The sequence below is a fragment of the Phyllosticta citriasiana genome (genome assembly GCF_038021145.1).
Source record: "Phyllosticta citriasiana strain CBS 120426 chromosome Unknown IWZ02scaffold_5, whole genome shotgun sequence".
Classification (NCBI taxonomy): Eukaryota; Fungi; Ascomycota; class Dothideomycetes; order Botryosphaeriales; family Phyllostictaceae; genus Phyllosticta; species Phyllosticta citriasiana.
Window position 1 is genome coordinate 1,497,885 of NW_027117282.1, and position 15,006 is coordinate 1,512,890.

The window sequence follows — 15,006 nt, forward strand, 5'->3', positions numbered from 1 at the left end:
GCAGGGGTGCAGGCGAGCGCCGGGGATGCAAGACAGGCAAAGCAGAGAAGGGCAACGCGAGAGGCAGCGATGGGAGTGGTCAGGAAGACTCAAATGCCAGCTGCTCGTCCGACGACGGATCCAACGCAGCCGAGAGCCAACGCGCCAAACACAAGCAGGCGGGGCATGTCCCAAGTTGGAGCAGAGGGCGCATATATGGCGGGCAAGACGCCCGTCCTGAAAGGAATGGCTTTTTTTTTGCAAAGCGCCACCCATCCACGAGCGCGTAAATCTCGCCTCGACCTGTGGTGAACCGGAGAAGCTTATATAACATGCCGTGCGACGCTCTCTGGGGATTGGAGAAAAAGGGATGCGATTATAGTCAATAATTGCAAGCGCCGTGTTGCACGAAATAGGACAGAGGGGGGAAGTCTTTTTGAACCAAGCGCTTTTTCCTCGCTGTTCCATTTCCTTTTTGTAGAGAGGTTGCGCCAGGAGAGGACGGGGGCAGCAACGCAAAGGGAAGGGGGCTGTGCTTACAATAAATCTCTACGTCAACTCAAGGGCAAATCACTTTATTGAACCTGTCTCGTGGGAAGAAGGGAGGAGGCCTGACAGTGGGGAAAAGGAAAGGAAGGCATGTTAATGGTGGGCAACAAGATTGCGTGGGGGGGGATAAGGGGAGATGGATATGCGGTCATACAAGCAGCAGTCGACGCAGACTGATCCGGGAATTGATATTGGCAGAGGACATGTATGTATTTGAGAGGCGCATGCGATGCCGACGCAGCATTTGGAATGCAATCCCCGTTTGGGCGCAGCATCTCGTCAGCGGCTAGCCAGGCCGTCGGCCACGCTTGGTGACGCCGCAGGAAAAGGTACGTTAGGTAGGGCTGGACACATGGCCGGAACGCGCAGAGGTAGTGTTTGACCAAGCGCGGACCCGGTGGTTGGTGTCGCCGCGGCCATGGCGTACCAAAACGAGGGGGGAGGCCGGTGGTGCGTGGACGCGCGTGGCCGCCGTCGTTTGCCTGGCTGTGGCTGCGGCAGACACCGTTTCGTCACACGGGTTGGCGGGTCGGCATTAGCTGGTTGCATAAAATGGATGACAGCCATCCAGGCGTGACGTAGGGGCCGAGTTCGACAACGTGGTCGGAGAATACATGGCGTTTTTTTTTTTTTTTTTTTTTTTGCAACCTTGGACGGCCGTGGGCGTCGATGCGCCAATGTCGGGCAACAACCCTCGTCGGTTCGACCGTTCGGCAAGATGGAAAGAAAGAGGAAAGCCCGCCGGCGCATGTAGGTATGACGAGAAGGCTGCAACAGCACGACGAAAAGCGAAGCCAACTGAGGTCTGGTCGACGCTCGGGGCCAGTGGCAGTGTCAATGAAGCGAGCATGGGGGAGGGTCACACAGGTGATACACAAGCGCCCAGCTGCACGGGACGCCGTGATGAGAAGATGAGACGCTGCATGTCATGTTGGACCCCATGATGGAGTCGAATGGTCTATAGCTGCAAGGTACCCGGCCGTTGCCCGTTTGCTGCGGCACTGTTGCTTGTCCGGGTCCGACGCGCATTGGAGCTGCAGTGTTCATGACCTGGCGCAGGTGCCAAGGACGATACGGCGAGCAATCGAGCGTCAGCAGGCGTCAGCAGGGATGGTGTTGGTGTTGCTGCGGTCCAGCCCAAGTCGACGCTGGACCGTGGAATACTGAGGACCGGCGTTGGTGCCCAAGAATGGCACCGAGACGACCGAGCTGCACGGAGGCGGCGTGGTTGAAGAGACTGGCCTGATGAGATGAAGGAAGAGGAGAGGAGCCAGCGAGCGCCGTGGGTGTGCAGGTGGTGAGCGGGATAAGATCACGTCGAGCCGAGTCAGTCGCGACTGGCGACCCCCTCATCTCCGTCCCACCTGGCCTCTCCACTCCTCGCGCCCTCTCTGACACCTCACTTCCTGGACCATCCTACATTACGAATTGCGTTCCTAGAAATGAGTGACATTCAAGTGTACACGATTGACGAGGTGCGTGCGTCCTACATGGCCATCCAAAGTCGACAACCCCTGCAAGCGCCAGCACAGAAGCGTAAGGTAGTCAGTCTGACAGCGGCTCCTCCCGCAGCCCTACGTCAAGCTCGACTGCGGCCTCGGCGAAGCCCCGTACTGGGAGCAGTCCACCAACACCCTGCGCTTCGTCGACATCATCAAACAGCGCGTGCATGTCGTCCAGCTTGACCAAGGTCCCTCTTCGCACAAGATCCTCGCCGAGCTCGACGTCTCCATCGGGTACTCAGAGCCTCGCCCTGTAGCTCCTGGATACCCAAGCTGACGGGCTCGACAGCACCACTGCAGACATTGAAGGCAACGACGACCACTTTGTTTTTGGCGGCAAACATGGCTATGGTTTCTTTCACAGAAAGACTGGAGCATACAAGTACATCCACAAGTACTGGACCGACGACGAAGTCGCATCGGGGAAAGAGAAGCTGTAAGGATTGTCTTCGTCTCACCCTTTAATCAAAGCAGATCAGGCTCATTGGACACTTGTGCGGCGCAGATATCGCGGCAATGACGGTGCCATCGACTCTGAAGGCCGTTTCTGGGTAGGCACCATGAACGACCCACTGGTAAAAGCACCCACGCCCACTGGCACCCTCTTCCGCCTCGACCCCGACGGCACGCTTCACCGCATCCTCGAGGGCGTACACATTCCAAACGGCATCAGCTGGTCCAAGGACAACCGCACCATGTACTTTACCGATTCGCCAACCAAGACCATCTGGGCATACGACTTCGATGCTGCCACGGGCAACATGTCCAACAAACGCCCCTTCTTCACGGTTCAAGAAGAAAACGGTGTTCCCGATGGACACGCACTTGACGAAGAGGGCTACATGTGGTGCGCAGTACATGGAATTGGCAAGGTGTTCCGCATTTCGCCGCAGGGAAAGCTGGTTGCGGAGATTCGAGTGCCGACAAGGTGCCCGACGTGCCCAGGGTTTGCGGGCGAGGACTTGTACATCACAAGCGCCGCCGAAGAGGAGCCCGAAAAGTTCCCAGAGAGTACAAAGTTGCATGGTAGCCTGTTCAAGGTTCATGTGGGAGTAAAGGGAGTGAGGCCAAATCGGTTCAAGTGGGCTGGTGATGTTGCTGTATGAGAAGTCGTGTCAGTCTGAGGAGTGACGAAATAGTTCGTTTTGACCGCGGAGCAGGCAAGTGGGGCCATTATTGTTGTAGCCGACCTAGGATAGGACAGAGTACAACTGAGGCGACGACAGACATAAAAGAAGCAAACGAGAGACCCAGGCGCTTGAAACAAGATGCAGCAGGCCGCAGTTTTTTGCCGCGCCATCATACGACAATCAGCCTAGTCGACCCGTCTTGTTCTGCGAGGTTGGGTGTCATCTTCGGTTTGGCAACCTATCGGATCTGAGAGCGCAGCGTTGCGAGACGGGTGTGGTGGGGGGGGGGGGGGGGGAGAGTTTTTCCAGATGTCACGCACATGCAAAAGCTCTCGGCAACGCACGCCAGCTCACCGCTGCTGCGCCATCAAGATCGTAGCCGCATTGGCTGGAATGCTTGAATAGGCACCGCCAGCAAAAGAAAAAAAGGCGACTTGCAGCAGCCCGGCATGCTGCCTGCACGAGAGCAAGCACATGGCCCCACGAAATCCCCAAGCCAGAAGGCCACGTCGTGCCCGGCTTGACGCACATCAACTTCAACTCAGCTGACCTGCGATCCAGCAGCGCGGTGCGCTCCGGCAGATGCGCGCGCGACCCCCATCGACGAGCAAAAAGGTTGCTCGATCACCTGCACAACAGCTGCTGCACCCGGGCGGAGGTCGCAGGCCGCATTAGCAGGCTGCCTGGACGGGCATCGGAGCACCTGGACTGTCTCCGCGTCGACGACTTGGCAGCACCAAGGAACAACGTCGACAGAGTGGCCCAAGGCAGACGGGCGGGTCCTGTGAGCCAGCAGTGGCCCAACGGATTCATGGTCGACAATCACAGAGCCGGACTTGTCATCGAGTCTCAAGCCCGGGCTCAGGGGTAACAGACAAGGCTGGGTTCCTGGCCGCCATGCACGGGACCGACAAATCATGCAACGGGCAATATGCGCTGGGCTGTCTTGACATGCGGCAGAGGTCTGGTACCGGGCGTCCCGAGTCGGTAAGTCGACGCAACGGGTTGACCGGCGCTCGTGCCGGGCACGGGTGCTGACAATGACTTTGTTGTGTGGTTGGCCTGATGACCCAAAGTTCCATAGAGTTGTTCTAGAAAAGAAGAGGAGCAGCGAGTAGCGTGCGATTGCGACGTGGTTTGGCGTGGATGAACCATGAAGTCGGCACACGAACACGAGCTTGCTGCTTTGACGAGGATAATGGGCACAGCACATGGGTTGGGAGAGGGTGCGCGCGCAAGAGCTAGTTCCCTGGGAGTCGTTGTTGGGCGAGGCTTCGTTGTCGACCGAAGAGATCAAGCGTCCTGTCACGGAGGCCGGACTCCGACGAACCCGTTGGTCACGCACATTTTTGTACCCGGATCAGGACCCAGTAGCGATGGCATCATCAACAGGGAACGGGCCTCGGTAATAGCAAACAAACAATGCTAAGCAGCAGCATCAGCAGCAGCAGCAGCAGCAGCAGCAGCAGCAGCAGCGGACCAGCGATCTCTTGCTCGGAGCGGGTCACTCCGTCGGGAAACATGGCAGAAGTCGCGGATTTGGCATTTGCTCCAAGGCACGAGATTGTGGCGCTTGGTACTGTCTAAGTTGCATCAATGAAATTGGTCAATTGGTGGCCTGTTCGCAGCCTGATTCAATCCATCGCAACGGGGGTGAAAGGGCTACCCAACCCACGAGCACCAAGTGGCAGGTGCGCGCTAGCCATGGAAGTTGGAGGACGACGACGAGGAAAAGACGGGATTTTCGTTGATGGGCGACGGAGCGCAACGGGTGATTTGGTGGCAGAAGCTGTTACGAGGGAGCCGCCATTGATTTCCGTGGGAAGACGGTGGATGTCGAGAGAAATGACGGTTCCTGGAGCACTCACAAAGTCAGTGTGTGTCAGCGAGAGTTGATGGCGGGAGATTTGGACAGGCAGAGAGAGTCCTAGGGTCCAGCGGCGGGTTCGCGCGGGAGAAGCGTGGCGGACTGGCTGGGTGGCTCGGCGGCTCCGGCTAAGTGGATGGATGGATGGATGGATGGATGGATGGATGGATGGACGGACGGAGGGACGGAGGGAGATGACTTGCACGAGCAGGAGGAGTACAGAAGGATCTGAGCGAGAGAACGAAGCCGTAGGGCTGGAAATTAGTCGTGATTTCAGCAGTGGATGTGTAAGGAGGAAGGGTGGAGAGCACGAGTCGACAAGGCTGATCAGCTAAGCGAGACTACTGACGTGAGAGGCGTCGGCCCGCACCCTCGGTTCCTCTGTGTGGTGCTTGCCAACTCCCCCGGTCGCTTGCATCTTCTCTGCCCTCTCCCTAGGTCGTCACTCCGTCGTCTTCTTCTTCTTCTTCTTCTCCTTCTCCTTCTCCTTCTCCCTCTCCCCCTCCCTCTCCCTCTTCTTCTCCTCTTCTTCCCCTGCCACCACCCTCGCCGAGCTGAACACATGACCGTCCATGCAATGCGGCAGGGGTTCCCCATCACGACATCCAAGTCGTCGCCAAACACGTCGCCGCCGTCAACTGGCCGCTGCGCATCATTCTGTCCCGTTGGATCAGCGCGACATGGTCTCTCCCTGCCACTGCTTGCTTCTTCACCGCTCGCTCGTCGACCAGTCCAGCCCAGCCCAGCCCAGCCCGTTGAGCGTGCTGCTGCCAATTTCGCCCTCCAAAAGCAACGCCCGCGTCTGTGCGAGCCACGAGGCGTGCGAAAAGCTCCTCCAGACAACCCTCGACCCCTGCCCACTGCCTCTGACTCGATCCCACTTGCCGTGCGTCCTAGAGTCGCACCATCAACCATGTCGTCTCTGCCCCGCCAGGGAACGGCTCCCGCCGCCCATGCCCGCCAATCCTCCAGGGCTACCTTACCCGTCCGACTCCCAGCTGCTCCCTCGACCGACTCCAAGCTTGACTACGCGCCTTTCCCCTCCGAGCGTAGCCCGCTCGCAGGGATGACCAAGAGCATCTCCTGCGGATTGGTGTGATTCAATTTCTTCCAACTCACCGCAACTCGTTATATCTGCCTCGCCGGTCACGGGTCCGACTCAACCTTGACGCGAGCCCGTCCCTTTTCGCCCCCTTGTTTGTCGTCCTCTTGCTCTTTTGATTGCCTGCTTGCCTGCTTGCTTCCCATCCCGATCGTCACTCGACACTACCGCAACTTTTTTTTTTAATATTTTTTTTTGCCTCTCACCTCTCCTCGAGGCCGTGCCAGACGTACGACCTCGCCGCTACCGTCAATCTGGCTGCCCCAGACCTCGCCGTTCACTATCCCCACCATTACCACCATCAACACCACCACCACCATCACCACAGTCCCTACCGACACCAGTTCCCTAGCATCCCTTCTCCATCTTTTGACAGGCTCCACGCCTCCCCCGCGCGAGCTCGCCAACTCGACCCCGTCGACCTACGCCATCTGGACAGCCGGGGAGGGGACCCCTCATGGTCGGGATATCGAGGCGTCAACCGCCCCGACGACAAGGACCTGATGTCACAGCAGTATGGCACCGGGTCAGGTCCTTCGTCCAGCCGACTTCACGATGCCAGTTCAAGTCGATACGCCACGGCGCCCGCGCGTCCGCCTCCAAATCGTCCCGCCTCAGCGACATCGAGCGCGTCTGGTGGCAGCTTGTTTGATCATCCGGACGCCCGCGGCCCTGCTCTCCCGCCAATTCACCCTCTGTCTGAGCCCACGCCACCTCGTTCAGAAGGATGGACCCCAAGATCGTTGGGCGTTCACTCCATCTTGAATCCCTCACAGGAGAGTGGAGCTCCTCGCGGTCACGTACGGTCTGCCTCTCAAATGGAGTCCCCATCTCCAATTGAGCGGGCTGCCGTATCTTCGACCGACTATTTCACTCAACAAGGGAGTCAAGGGGGTATCGACAGCCTTCGCGCACCGTCCGCTGCGGCCGTCGTTGGCCAGCAGAGGCGGATTCTCAGTCCGCGATCTCCCTTGTACCGTTCTCAAAGCTTGGGAATGATCCGGCCTCCTACTGGAACGATTAATGCGCAGGAAACCCCGTTTCTATCTCCTGGTGCTCAAGATTACAGAGCAGACGCGCCGACCTCAACACAACCTCCGCTGCCGACGCCACCTGCGATTCAACGAGCGGGTTTCAATTTTCCTCCGCCTTCGGCCATTCCTACCCCTCCGATTCCCCAATCGCATTCTCGAAGGACGAGCGCTGGAATAATATCGCAACCCCCGCAGCCGCCTTCTGCAACTGCCAGCCCGGGTGGAATGCATCCACAAGCGGGCCAAGGCTCTCCTTTTGGAGAAGGTGGACGGCCACCGCACGCACCACCGTTTCCTTCAGCACCTCCGAGCGCCCAAGCGCAGTCCCCTTCGACACAGGACTCAGAGCGGTCATACAGCATCCCAGTCGCTTCTACCGGACAAAGCAACTATCAGCTTTTGACCTTGGAAACGAATCAAGGGCACGTCCAGATACCAGTGGACGTCCAGGCTGCATCAAAGGTAGCTGACGAGAAGAGAAAGCGCAACGCCGGTGCCTCGGCGAGGTTCCGGGCGAGGAGGAAAGAGAAGGAAAAGGAAGCATCCACAACCATTGCGCGTTTGGAACAACAGATAAGGGAGGCCAACGAGGATGTCGAATTTTACAGACGTGAGAGGGATTACCTAGCACAGCTGGTGTACCAAACGCCTGGCGGTGACCGTCACTTTCCACGTCCGCCGTCGCCTCGATCGCGCAGGATGTCAATGCAGACACAAGAAAGCACCGGTGGTGGCTCATCAGGTCACGGTAGCACTTCTGCTGGAAGCACACCGAGCATGGCATATTCGACTTACCCGCCTGCAGAGCAACGTGGCGACCAGCGCGTCGTGGAACCAGAGCGCAATGTTCGGAGGCGGACAAGTACGTACCTCCCACCGCCGCACGCCGCGCCAGGACCTCCTCCAGCGCAGCCACCAATGGGCTACCCTCAGTCATCGTTCGCTCCTTTGGCCGCGCCACAAGTCGTGCCGCAGTCGCACACGTCGAGTCGCCCCATGCCGCCAGGCGCAGTTCCTCAACAGCTCCCGCATGTTGGTCCCTCTCAACCTCTCTACCCACCGCCTCAAGCACCCGAACGGGCCGAAAGGAGCTGGCCTCCTCAGCCACACCCTGGCCCGCGTGGCCCACCACCACCACCACCACCGGGACCTTGATCAGTCCTTCTAATTTACCATGAGGACCTGAAAGTACATAACGCATATGCTCAACATAATGGCGGAAAAAACACCCAACGTCATGACATTGGACAAACGAGTACTATGAGTCGCTTTGAGCAAATTTGGAAAGAGACGTCCCAAGGAAACTTCGAAGCGGCGTGACACTTTAAAAAGATTGGAAATTGATATCGGAATGTTCGACTTTTTCTGGCGCGTGGAATTTTTGTGGCGGACGCACGAAAAAACGCCATCTCCTGTTTTCTGGAAGTTGGCGCCTGCCTGCGACGAGAAGGAGGAGGAGGAGATGAAGAATCGAGACCCAGGCTCAGGTCTTTTCAGTCGCTTACTTGCGCTCCTCCACTGGTCTCCGCCGTTCATTTGATTCGGTCTTGATACCCTTGATTGGCTGCCGAGCGTCATGGTTTGATTTTCACTATACCCCATTTACCGCGGACCTGTACTGTGTTTTTGAAGCACGGTATACGCCTTCACTTTGTCCGCACTTTTCATGAATCAGCACTATACCCAGGATAGTCAGTTTTGAACGAGTCTTCTTCTCCTAATAGCCCTTTTGCAACGTTTCGAACCTCGCATTCTATCTTGTTCATTTCCATCTTACGTGGCTTCGCTTGTTCTAGAGTCTACAAAATCTCGCGATTCACAGTCAAGAACTTGGATGCGCTGCTTATGGAATCGGGGGGACTGTGTTAACTTGCTGTAATTCGATACGCGGGAGGATAATGGGTTCTGTCATAATGAGCTGATGTTGGTGAAACGAGCTTTCTTTGAATTTCAACCTTCTGGAGGTCGTCACTTGGCTCCGAAATGGCAATCGCTTCATCCGTGGTTTCTACTTCATCAATGCGAAGTTCCTCCGGCGGCTAGAGTACTCGAGCGTCTAGAGGCCATTTCAACAGACATGCTATGACTATGCAGAACTTCGACGAGGAGCCCTGAGTCTTCAACCTCGTTTTTTGTATCTTTGACGCCTAACAAAAGACTTGGTGACCAGGAATTCGCAAACCTTGTCGAGACGGCACTCAGCAGAACCCAGTCAGTGAGCAGTAACGGCAAATCAAGCTTCAATTTGGTATTCGCCAGCCGTCGAGACAGCAAGCATGAGCGCGCCGACGTAGAATACGGCTCGTTTGGTGCAGCTTGAACTCAAGGATACGATCATCTGGCGTGCCTCGTCGAAGGTCAGCCAAGATGGAAGCGAAAGGAGGATCTGCACTCTGGTAGCCGTGCCTCGAGCGCCACCCATCCCAAAGACGGAACAGGAACATTGCACATCAAAGGCCAAAAATATCGATGAGGCTTTGCACGCACTGATGCAGTGTAGGCAAAGATTTGTGGCGGCCCCATCGGCCACAAAACCAAACTTCAGTTGTTTTTTTCTTTGGGTTAGCAAGAAGCTTCCATCGCCGTCGTTACGTCACTCTGCTCACCAAACCTGAACAAGCATCCCACGACGACAAATAGAGTGGTCGGGAAAGAAACGAATCCGGTACCTCCTTGGCACACAGCTATCCGGCATACTGAGCACAATTACCTGGCTGGTGTTTCTCCTTGCAATCTTTCACATCTGGCGCGGCCTCTTCTTCTGTTCCTCAGCACAACTGCGCGCCTTTTCCCAGTCAGACAAACTTGGTCTCCCTTGTTCTCGTCTCCTCTTTTTCTATGCACGTGCCACTGTTCTGAGCTGGGAGGCCTGACGGTGCCTGAGCTCCTCAAATAAGCTTATCTGACTAGCTAGCGCCTGTGAATAAGACGATATACTTGGTGTAAAAAAGAAAAAGAAGAGAAGACCAGCCAACAGCAAAGCACTCCCTATTGCCTTTGCTGGCCTAGCAGATCTTCAGGCCAGCAATCACCAGAGCAACAGTCTTCTCTCTGACGCGTCAGCAGACTCTGATTATATGGTCCCGCACTGACCCAGCCGACTCCTTCGAGCACGAGCATGAGAGATTAGCCACGGACACATGGGAATGCGATTTACCCAACCGGTTGGCTGTTGCTGTTCAAGTCAGCCGGATCATCTCCTGTTGCAAGTGCCTCTCTCTCTCGACTTGCAATCGCTTAGGTGGCGCCGTCGGCGGTTTCTCTCGCATTGGCTGGGGCCGAAGACGAGGTTGGGACTTGGGTCCAGAGGATGGACCGGCGGCTCCATGATTAACGGGAACGCAACAGGGTGGGCTTCTGCTCCGACAAGGGTCTGGGTGCTACGAGACGAAGGACCAAGAGCGACAGGGAACAAGCCAACGGCAGACTGCACCATGGTCGTTACACTGTCCCTGGCGGGGAACTGCCATCGCCAGAGGCCGGATCAGGTCGGCTGCGAACAATTAACTCAATCCTGTTTACTCCGCACCACCACCGCAACCACCACCGCCATCATCATGGCCGATCCCAACCAGGCACGGCGCACTCAAGCTCATCGGCTGCTCGTGACGGGCTCATGCGGATATTCGTCGGACAACGCTGCTCCGCCTGGCCTGGGTTGCGAATGCTGAGAAAGAGACAAGAATTTATCAGATTCGACAGGGAAAGAGAGCATGGCCGAGAGCTGACCACACTTATCTGCAGTTCCTTATGCGAACACTTTCATCCTTGCTTCACACAATACAACAGCAACGCGATGTGTATACTAGGCATGTGGGTAACCACCTGGCGGCAAGGCGGCATAGGACGAACCAAACAGCTGCCGCCAAGTGCGAGCTCGACGTACGAACCGAAAACTTTGCCCAGCCGCATGGAATTCCGTGCCTTACACCACAGCGGGACGGGAGACCGGAACGCGCTACGAGGTAGCTTTACTCACGTCTCGAGCCTGATTCTCCACGCACGCCCTTCCCGTCGACTCACCGTAGATGCTCTTTCTTTCCTTGCGCCGCACCGCACCGAACCGCCAAAAACGGCCGTCCCCGATGTAATCAACGCGGCGCAACGGCTCTTCGGCTTCCATTGACATTTCTCCCCATGGCATACCCTGCCAAGCTGCAGTCCTGTACGTCAACCCATTCTGTCGGTTTTTGCTGTCCTTGGACGACCGCCTTCCCTTTCCTGCCAGATCCGACTTCAGCAGGTGCAGGTTGGCTTTGGGTTAAGGCTTGACACAGTCAGGCCAGGCCAGGGCTGGTGTTGGAGTTGGGGTTCTCGCCTTCCCGTCCTTTGGGCACACGTCTGCCTCTCTGCCTGACCCACTCTACCGTTGCCGGGGGGAAAGTTGAGCTTCTTGTTGCTGAGCCGGTCTGTCGGGCTGGTCGGTCAGGAAGTTGGCTGAGCTAAGTGCTGAGCACAGAGCTACCAGTGTTGGCGACCCTCGAGGGTGGAGCTGGTCCCGTCTGCGTCTATCAATCAGCTCCATGTTGAGCTTTTTGGTCGAATTTGCCGACATCGGACTCGGTTTGGTCAACATACATACAGTTGACTTGCTACTCGGCTCGGAGACTTCCTCCAACCTTTGCCAAGGTGGTCGGGGAAGCTTATACCTGGAAGCTCCGTCTCCAACACCGCGCGCTGCGCGCCAACCTTTTGCTGTTTCATTGTGATAGTGCCATGCAACACTTACACACATCTGCTCAAAGACACCCAGCAAAGTCAGTCCTAGAAAGTTGAGCAAAGCCAAGATTGCTCTAGTCAAGCCTCAATCCCTCCATGCTACATACGGAAAACACAAGGAAGTGTATCCGCATACCGCATTCCAGTCAATAATGCTGTCGTAGTTCAACTTGGAAAAGCCGAGAGATTATATATCACTATAAGCCATAATTGACTATGCTTAGCTCTTCTCCATTACTTGACGCCCTTCTGGTAAGCTTATGCTTAACTCCTTTGCATGTGTTTACCACATTCCAGTTCTACAGACATCACAGAGGCAAACGCTTGAAAACCTCGAGGCAGAAAGTAGGGGGCTGGATGACGAGGTACGTAGCGAATTCCTCTCGGCCCTCTCATCTGCATCCTCATTTTGGTGTCATGAGTACTTTCAGCAAACACTTCGGAGATGAGCGCTGCCAATGAACATGTACGCGCTTCTTCAAAATGGCTTTGTTTACTCCTCGACGCTGGGGATTGAAGACAAAACGTTAACAGACCCTTGATCCAGTGAGCCGGCCAATCAACAAACCTACCACGCCTCAATATTCTCGCCTTGCTTCCGCCGTACTGCGTATTTATCAAATGTACCCCGCACGAATTGTTGTCCATTTTCTTCTTCAGACACGTCTTGTGACAACCGCGACGAGCCAAAGAAAGCCGGCCAAGCCGCGGAGAAAGCAGCATAAACGACCCAACCAAACACCACCAAGCCTTGCGGCCGACCGGCGACGAATAAAACGTCGCACTCGCACTCATTGCCTATTTTGGTACATGACCCCTGACTAGCGAAGTTGGGAAAAAAGAAGAGAGAAAAAAAAAAAAAAAAAAAAGGAAGGGAAAAGGAACAAAAAGTGTAGGGGTCGCGGCACCTGGACGATGCCAACGGCGACACCGACACCGATGTGCGGCGGCAGGCGGGCCGCAACGAAGCCTACCTACCCACCCTACCCCACAACAAGCTCTATTTCATCATCTCTCGGGGTTCTGGCGCTGCAAGGAGGTGCCGAGCAGGGGCGCTGTCGTGATTGTCGCGGAGCTAGATAGCCAGCGCGTCGGCGAACGATGGTACTTAATGTACCGGTCTATTGGGTTGGATTGGATCGGGGAGATGTGGGGGTAAGGAAGGTGGAGGGACGGAAAGCAAAGGTATGTAGACTTGATTGCGTGGGCAAAGTCGTTGGCGATGTGTGTGTGTGTGTGTGTGTATATGTGTGTGTGTGTGTCGATCGCATCGGCGAAGTTTTGGAGCCATACGCATCCAGTCCAAGTTGTGCTTTCGTGACTTGGTAAGTCAGTTCATGGGAATAAGTCGCTTCTGTTGTACCCGTCTGCCCTACTCAGTCTATTGCTTCCGCAATACGCCTACTTGCCTTTCCATCTGGTTTTCCAAAGTCAGCAACGTAAGCAGAAGGCAGTTCCAGACCCGTTTAGCGCAGCTGGATGGACAGACACGTTTACATCTGCGCACTCGCGCATCCAGACGCGTGGCGGAAATCGTTAGCTTTGTCGGTAGCAACGCGGTAGGGCAGGCAGTTATGGTGGCGGGGCAGGGATAGTAAGAAGCGTCGGCGACTTTTGTCTTTTGCGGAGGTGGGGAGGCTCGTGTTAGTAAATGTCGAGTACTTTTTTTTTGATTTTTTGTAAAACGTTTGATCCAGCGTTGGTGGGGGGGGTTTTTTTTGGTCTCCGGGGAGTTTTTATTTCTCTCTCTTTTTTTCTTTTCTTTTTCTTCTATTCTGGTAGCGCGAGGTGTGGTTGGCATGTTCCTGATGCCACTCATCGACATTGTCTGCTCAGATCAGGGAGGGACAGGGAGAGAGACGTAGAAGCAGCACGCGTGTGGAAGGACAGGTAGCGTTGTTTGTGATAGAGGACACAGAGGAGGTCGATGTTGAGAAGATGGCTGACATGGATGTCGCTGCTAATTGTGTAGACTGTAGTTGTTTCTAAACAACCAAAGACTAGCTTGTGACTTGCTCTTATTTGGTTCAGGGATTCGAGACGGATGATTTAGTCGGTTATGTCCGTACTCTGCTGGATCACTCACTGTTAGAGGATGGACTGGTCTTTCTTTCTCGTAAAGCGGGGGAGAAAAGAACTTTGAAGCCGTTGAACGAATGTGCGCCACGCATCGAAATTTTTCAAAAGGCGGCAGAGCATCGCGTGATGCATGCGGACGTTGTCGATGGTACAGTACGCACATGTCAGATCACTAGCCGACCTGCCTGCCATCCAGCCAGCCATGCGTTACCCAAGCCTTGGAACGGCCAGGGGACTCATTGGAAAGGAACAACAAGGTTATTAAGGGGCCGAAAGACAAAATACGGGCACCGCGTGACGGGATGGGAGAGCCTGCGGAGGAAAGGTATCGATGCCCCTGGGCTGCGCTTCTAGTGAGGCGTGAAGTTATAATCGACAAGTACCTCCTACCCTCCAGCCGGTCTTCACCGTTGGCAAATTCTGGGTGAAAGAATGTAAGAAGGACAGGAGAACCATTTTACACCTGGAACAAGGCTTATAAGATTCCCTTATTATAGTGGTTACTGAAGCTTAGCATTTCACATGCAGATAGAATTGATATTAAACACTGGGGTGGAATAGACCTCTGAGCAGGATGCCTAACTAGAAGTTAAGAACTTTTGTCTAACCTAACTGATGCTGAAAATCGGCGGGAGAGCACGCCCGTCCACGCGCGGTGAGCAAGACTTACTCATTGACTAGGGTCAGCAGAAGTCCATCATGCCATTCGGTATGTGGGGTGAGAGTCATGTTTTCTGGGGAAAACACATAGTTAAAAATTTGTGGCTGGCTGGGAGACCCCGGAAAGAAAGCGTTCATTCGGCAAAGTAGTGTGTAGGCCATGACCACTCTTACTTGCGTGAATATCTCAGCGTGAGGCTAGTTCCGGGATTCAAAGTCTCGCAGGTGCAGTCGCCATTGCGAAGCTTCCAGCATGCTCAGAGTGTTGCTCAGGCGGGCCGGTTGGTGATCATTTTTGTTCGTTGTGTCATCTATATTCTGCTCGTATGCCAATCAGATTGATTTTAATTTTGAACTCTTAAATCGATGTGAACCAATCATGGTC

The 15,006-nt window shown here is 55.3% G+C and overlaps 5 protein-coding genes across 5 annotated transcripts; 2 read left to right on the forward strand and 3 right to left on the reverse strand.

The window, feature by feature from the left end:
* Positions 1-616: 616 nt before the first annotated feature.
* Positions 617-1,454, reverse strand: IWZ02DRAFT_235178 (uncharacterized protein). The gene has a single exon (XM_066763000.1). The coding sequence runs from the start codon at positions 1,276-1,278 to the stop codon at positions 808-810; it is 471 nt and encodes a 156-aa protein (XP_066623938.1). The 5' UTR covers positions 1,279-1,454; the 3' UTR covers positions 617-807.
* A 516-nt stretch (positions 1,455-1,970) lies between these two features.
* IWZ02DRAFT_489751 (uncharacterized protein) lies at positions 1,971-3,136 on the forward strand (the record flags this gene model as incomplete). The annotated part of the gene is made up of 4 exons (XM_066769604.1): positions 1,971-2,003; positions 2,101-2,264; positions 2,320-2,466; positions 2,536-3,136. 4 exons carry the CDS (start codon positions 1,971-1,973, stop codon positions 3,134-3,136), a joined length of 945 nt encoding a protein of 314 aa, XP_066623939.1.
* Positions 3,137-3,633: 497 nt separating this feature from the next.
* On the reverse strand, positions 3,634-4,812 carry IWZ02DRAFT_235204 (uncharacterized protein). Its single transcript, XM_066763001.1, has one exon. The coding sequence runs from the start codon at positions 4,371-4,373 to the stop codon at positions 3,702-3,704; it is 672 nt and encodes a 223-aa protein (XP_066623940.1). The 5' UTR covers positions 4,374-4,812; the 3' UTR covers positions 3,634-3,701.
* Positions 4,813-6,379: 1,567 nt separating this feature from the next.
* IWZ02DRAFT_235261 (uncharacterized protein) lies at positions 6,380-8,416 on the forward strand. The gene is made up of 2 exons (XM_066763003.1): positions 6,380-7,911; positions 7,969-8,416. Exons 1-2 carry the CDS (start codon positions 6,633-6,635, stop codon positions 8,316-8,318), a joined length of 1,629 nt encoding a protein of 542 aa, XP_066623941.1. The 5' UTR covers positions 6,380-6,632; the 3' UTR covers positions 8,319-8,416.
* Positions 8,417-12,127: 3,711 nt separating this feature from the next.
* IWZ02DRAFT_449039 (uncharacterized protein) lies at positions 12,128-12,745 on the reverse strand. The gene is made up of 2 exons (XM_066767372.1): positions 12,430-12,745; positions 12,128-12,247 (listed from the first exon to the last, which is right to left on the reverse strand). Exons 1-2 carry the CDS (start codon positions 12,675-12,677, stop codon positions 12,166-12,168), a joined length of 330 nt encoding a protein of 109 aa, XP_066623942.1. The 5' UTR covers positions 12,678-12,745; the 3' UTR covers positions 12,128-12,165.
* Positions 12,746-15,006: the final 2,261 nt, after the last annotated feature.

Bases quoted from the DNA above. Each gene is read 5' to 3' on its own strand.
- IWZ02DRAFT_235178 (XM_066763000.1), bottom strand. From the start codon at position 1,278: ATGCGCCGGCGGGCTTTCCTCTTTCTTTCCATCTTGCCGAACGGTCGA.
- IWZ02DRAFT_235204 (XM_066763001.1), bottom strand. From the start codon at position 4,373: ATGTGCTGTGCCCATTATCCTCGTCAAAGCAGCAAGCTCGTGTTCGTG.
- IWZ02DRAFT_235261 (XM_066763003.1), top strand. From the start codon at position 6,633: ATGTCACAGCAGTATGGCACCGGGTCAGGTCCTTCGTCCAGCCGACTT. The intron at 7,912-7,968 runs GTAGCACTTCTG...ACCCGCCTGCAG, and splicing joins TGGTGGCTCATCAGGTCACG to AGCAACGTGGCGACCAGCGC.
- IWZ02DRAFT_449039 (XM_066767372.1), bottom strand. From the start codon at position 12,677: ATGAGTGCGAGTGCGACGTTTTATTCGTCGCCGGTCGGCCGCAAGGCT. The intron at 12,248-12,429 runs CTGGATCAAGGG...TTCGCTACGTAC, and splicing joins TTTGTTGATTGGCCGGCTCA to CTCGTCATCCAGCCCCCTAC.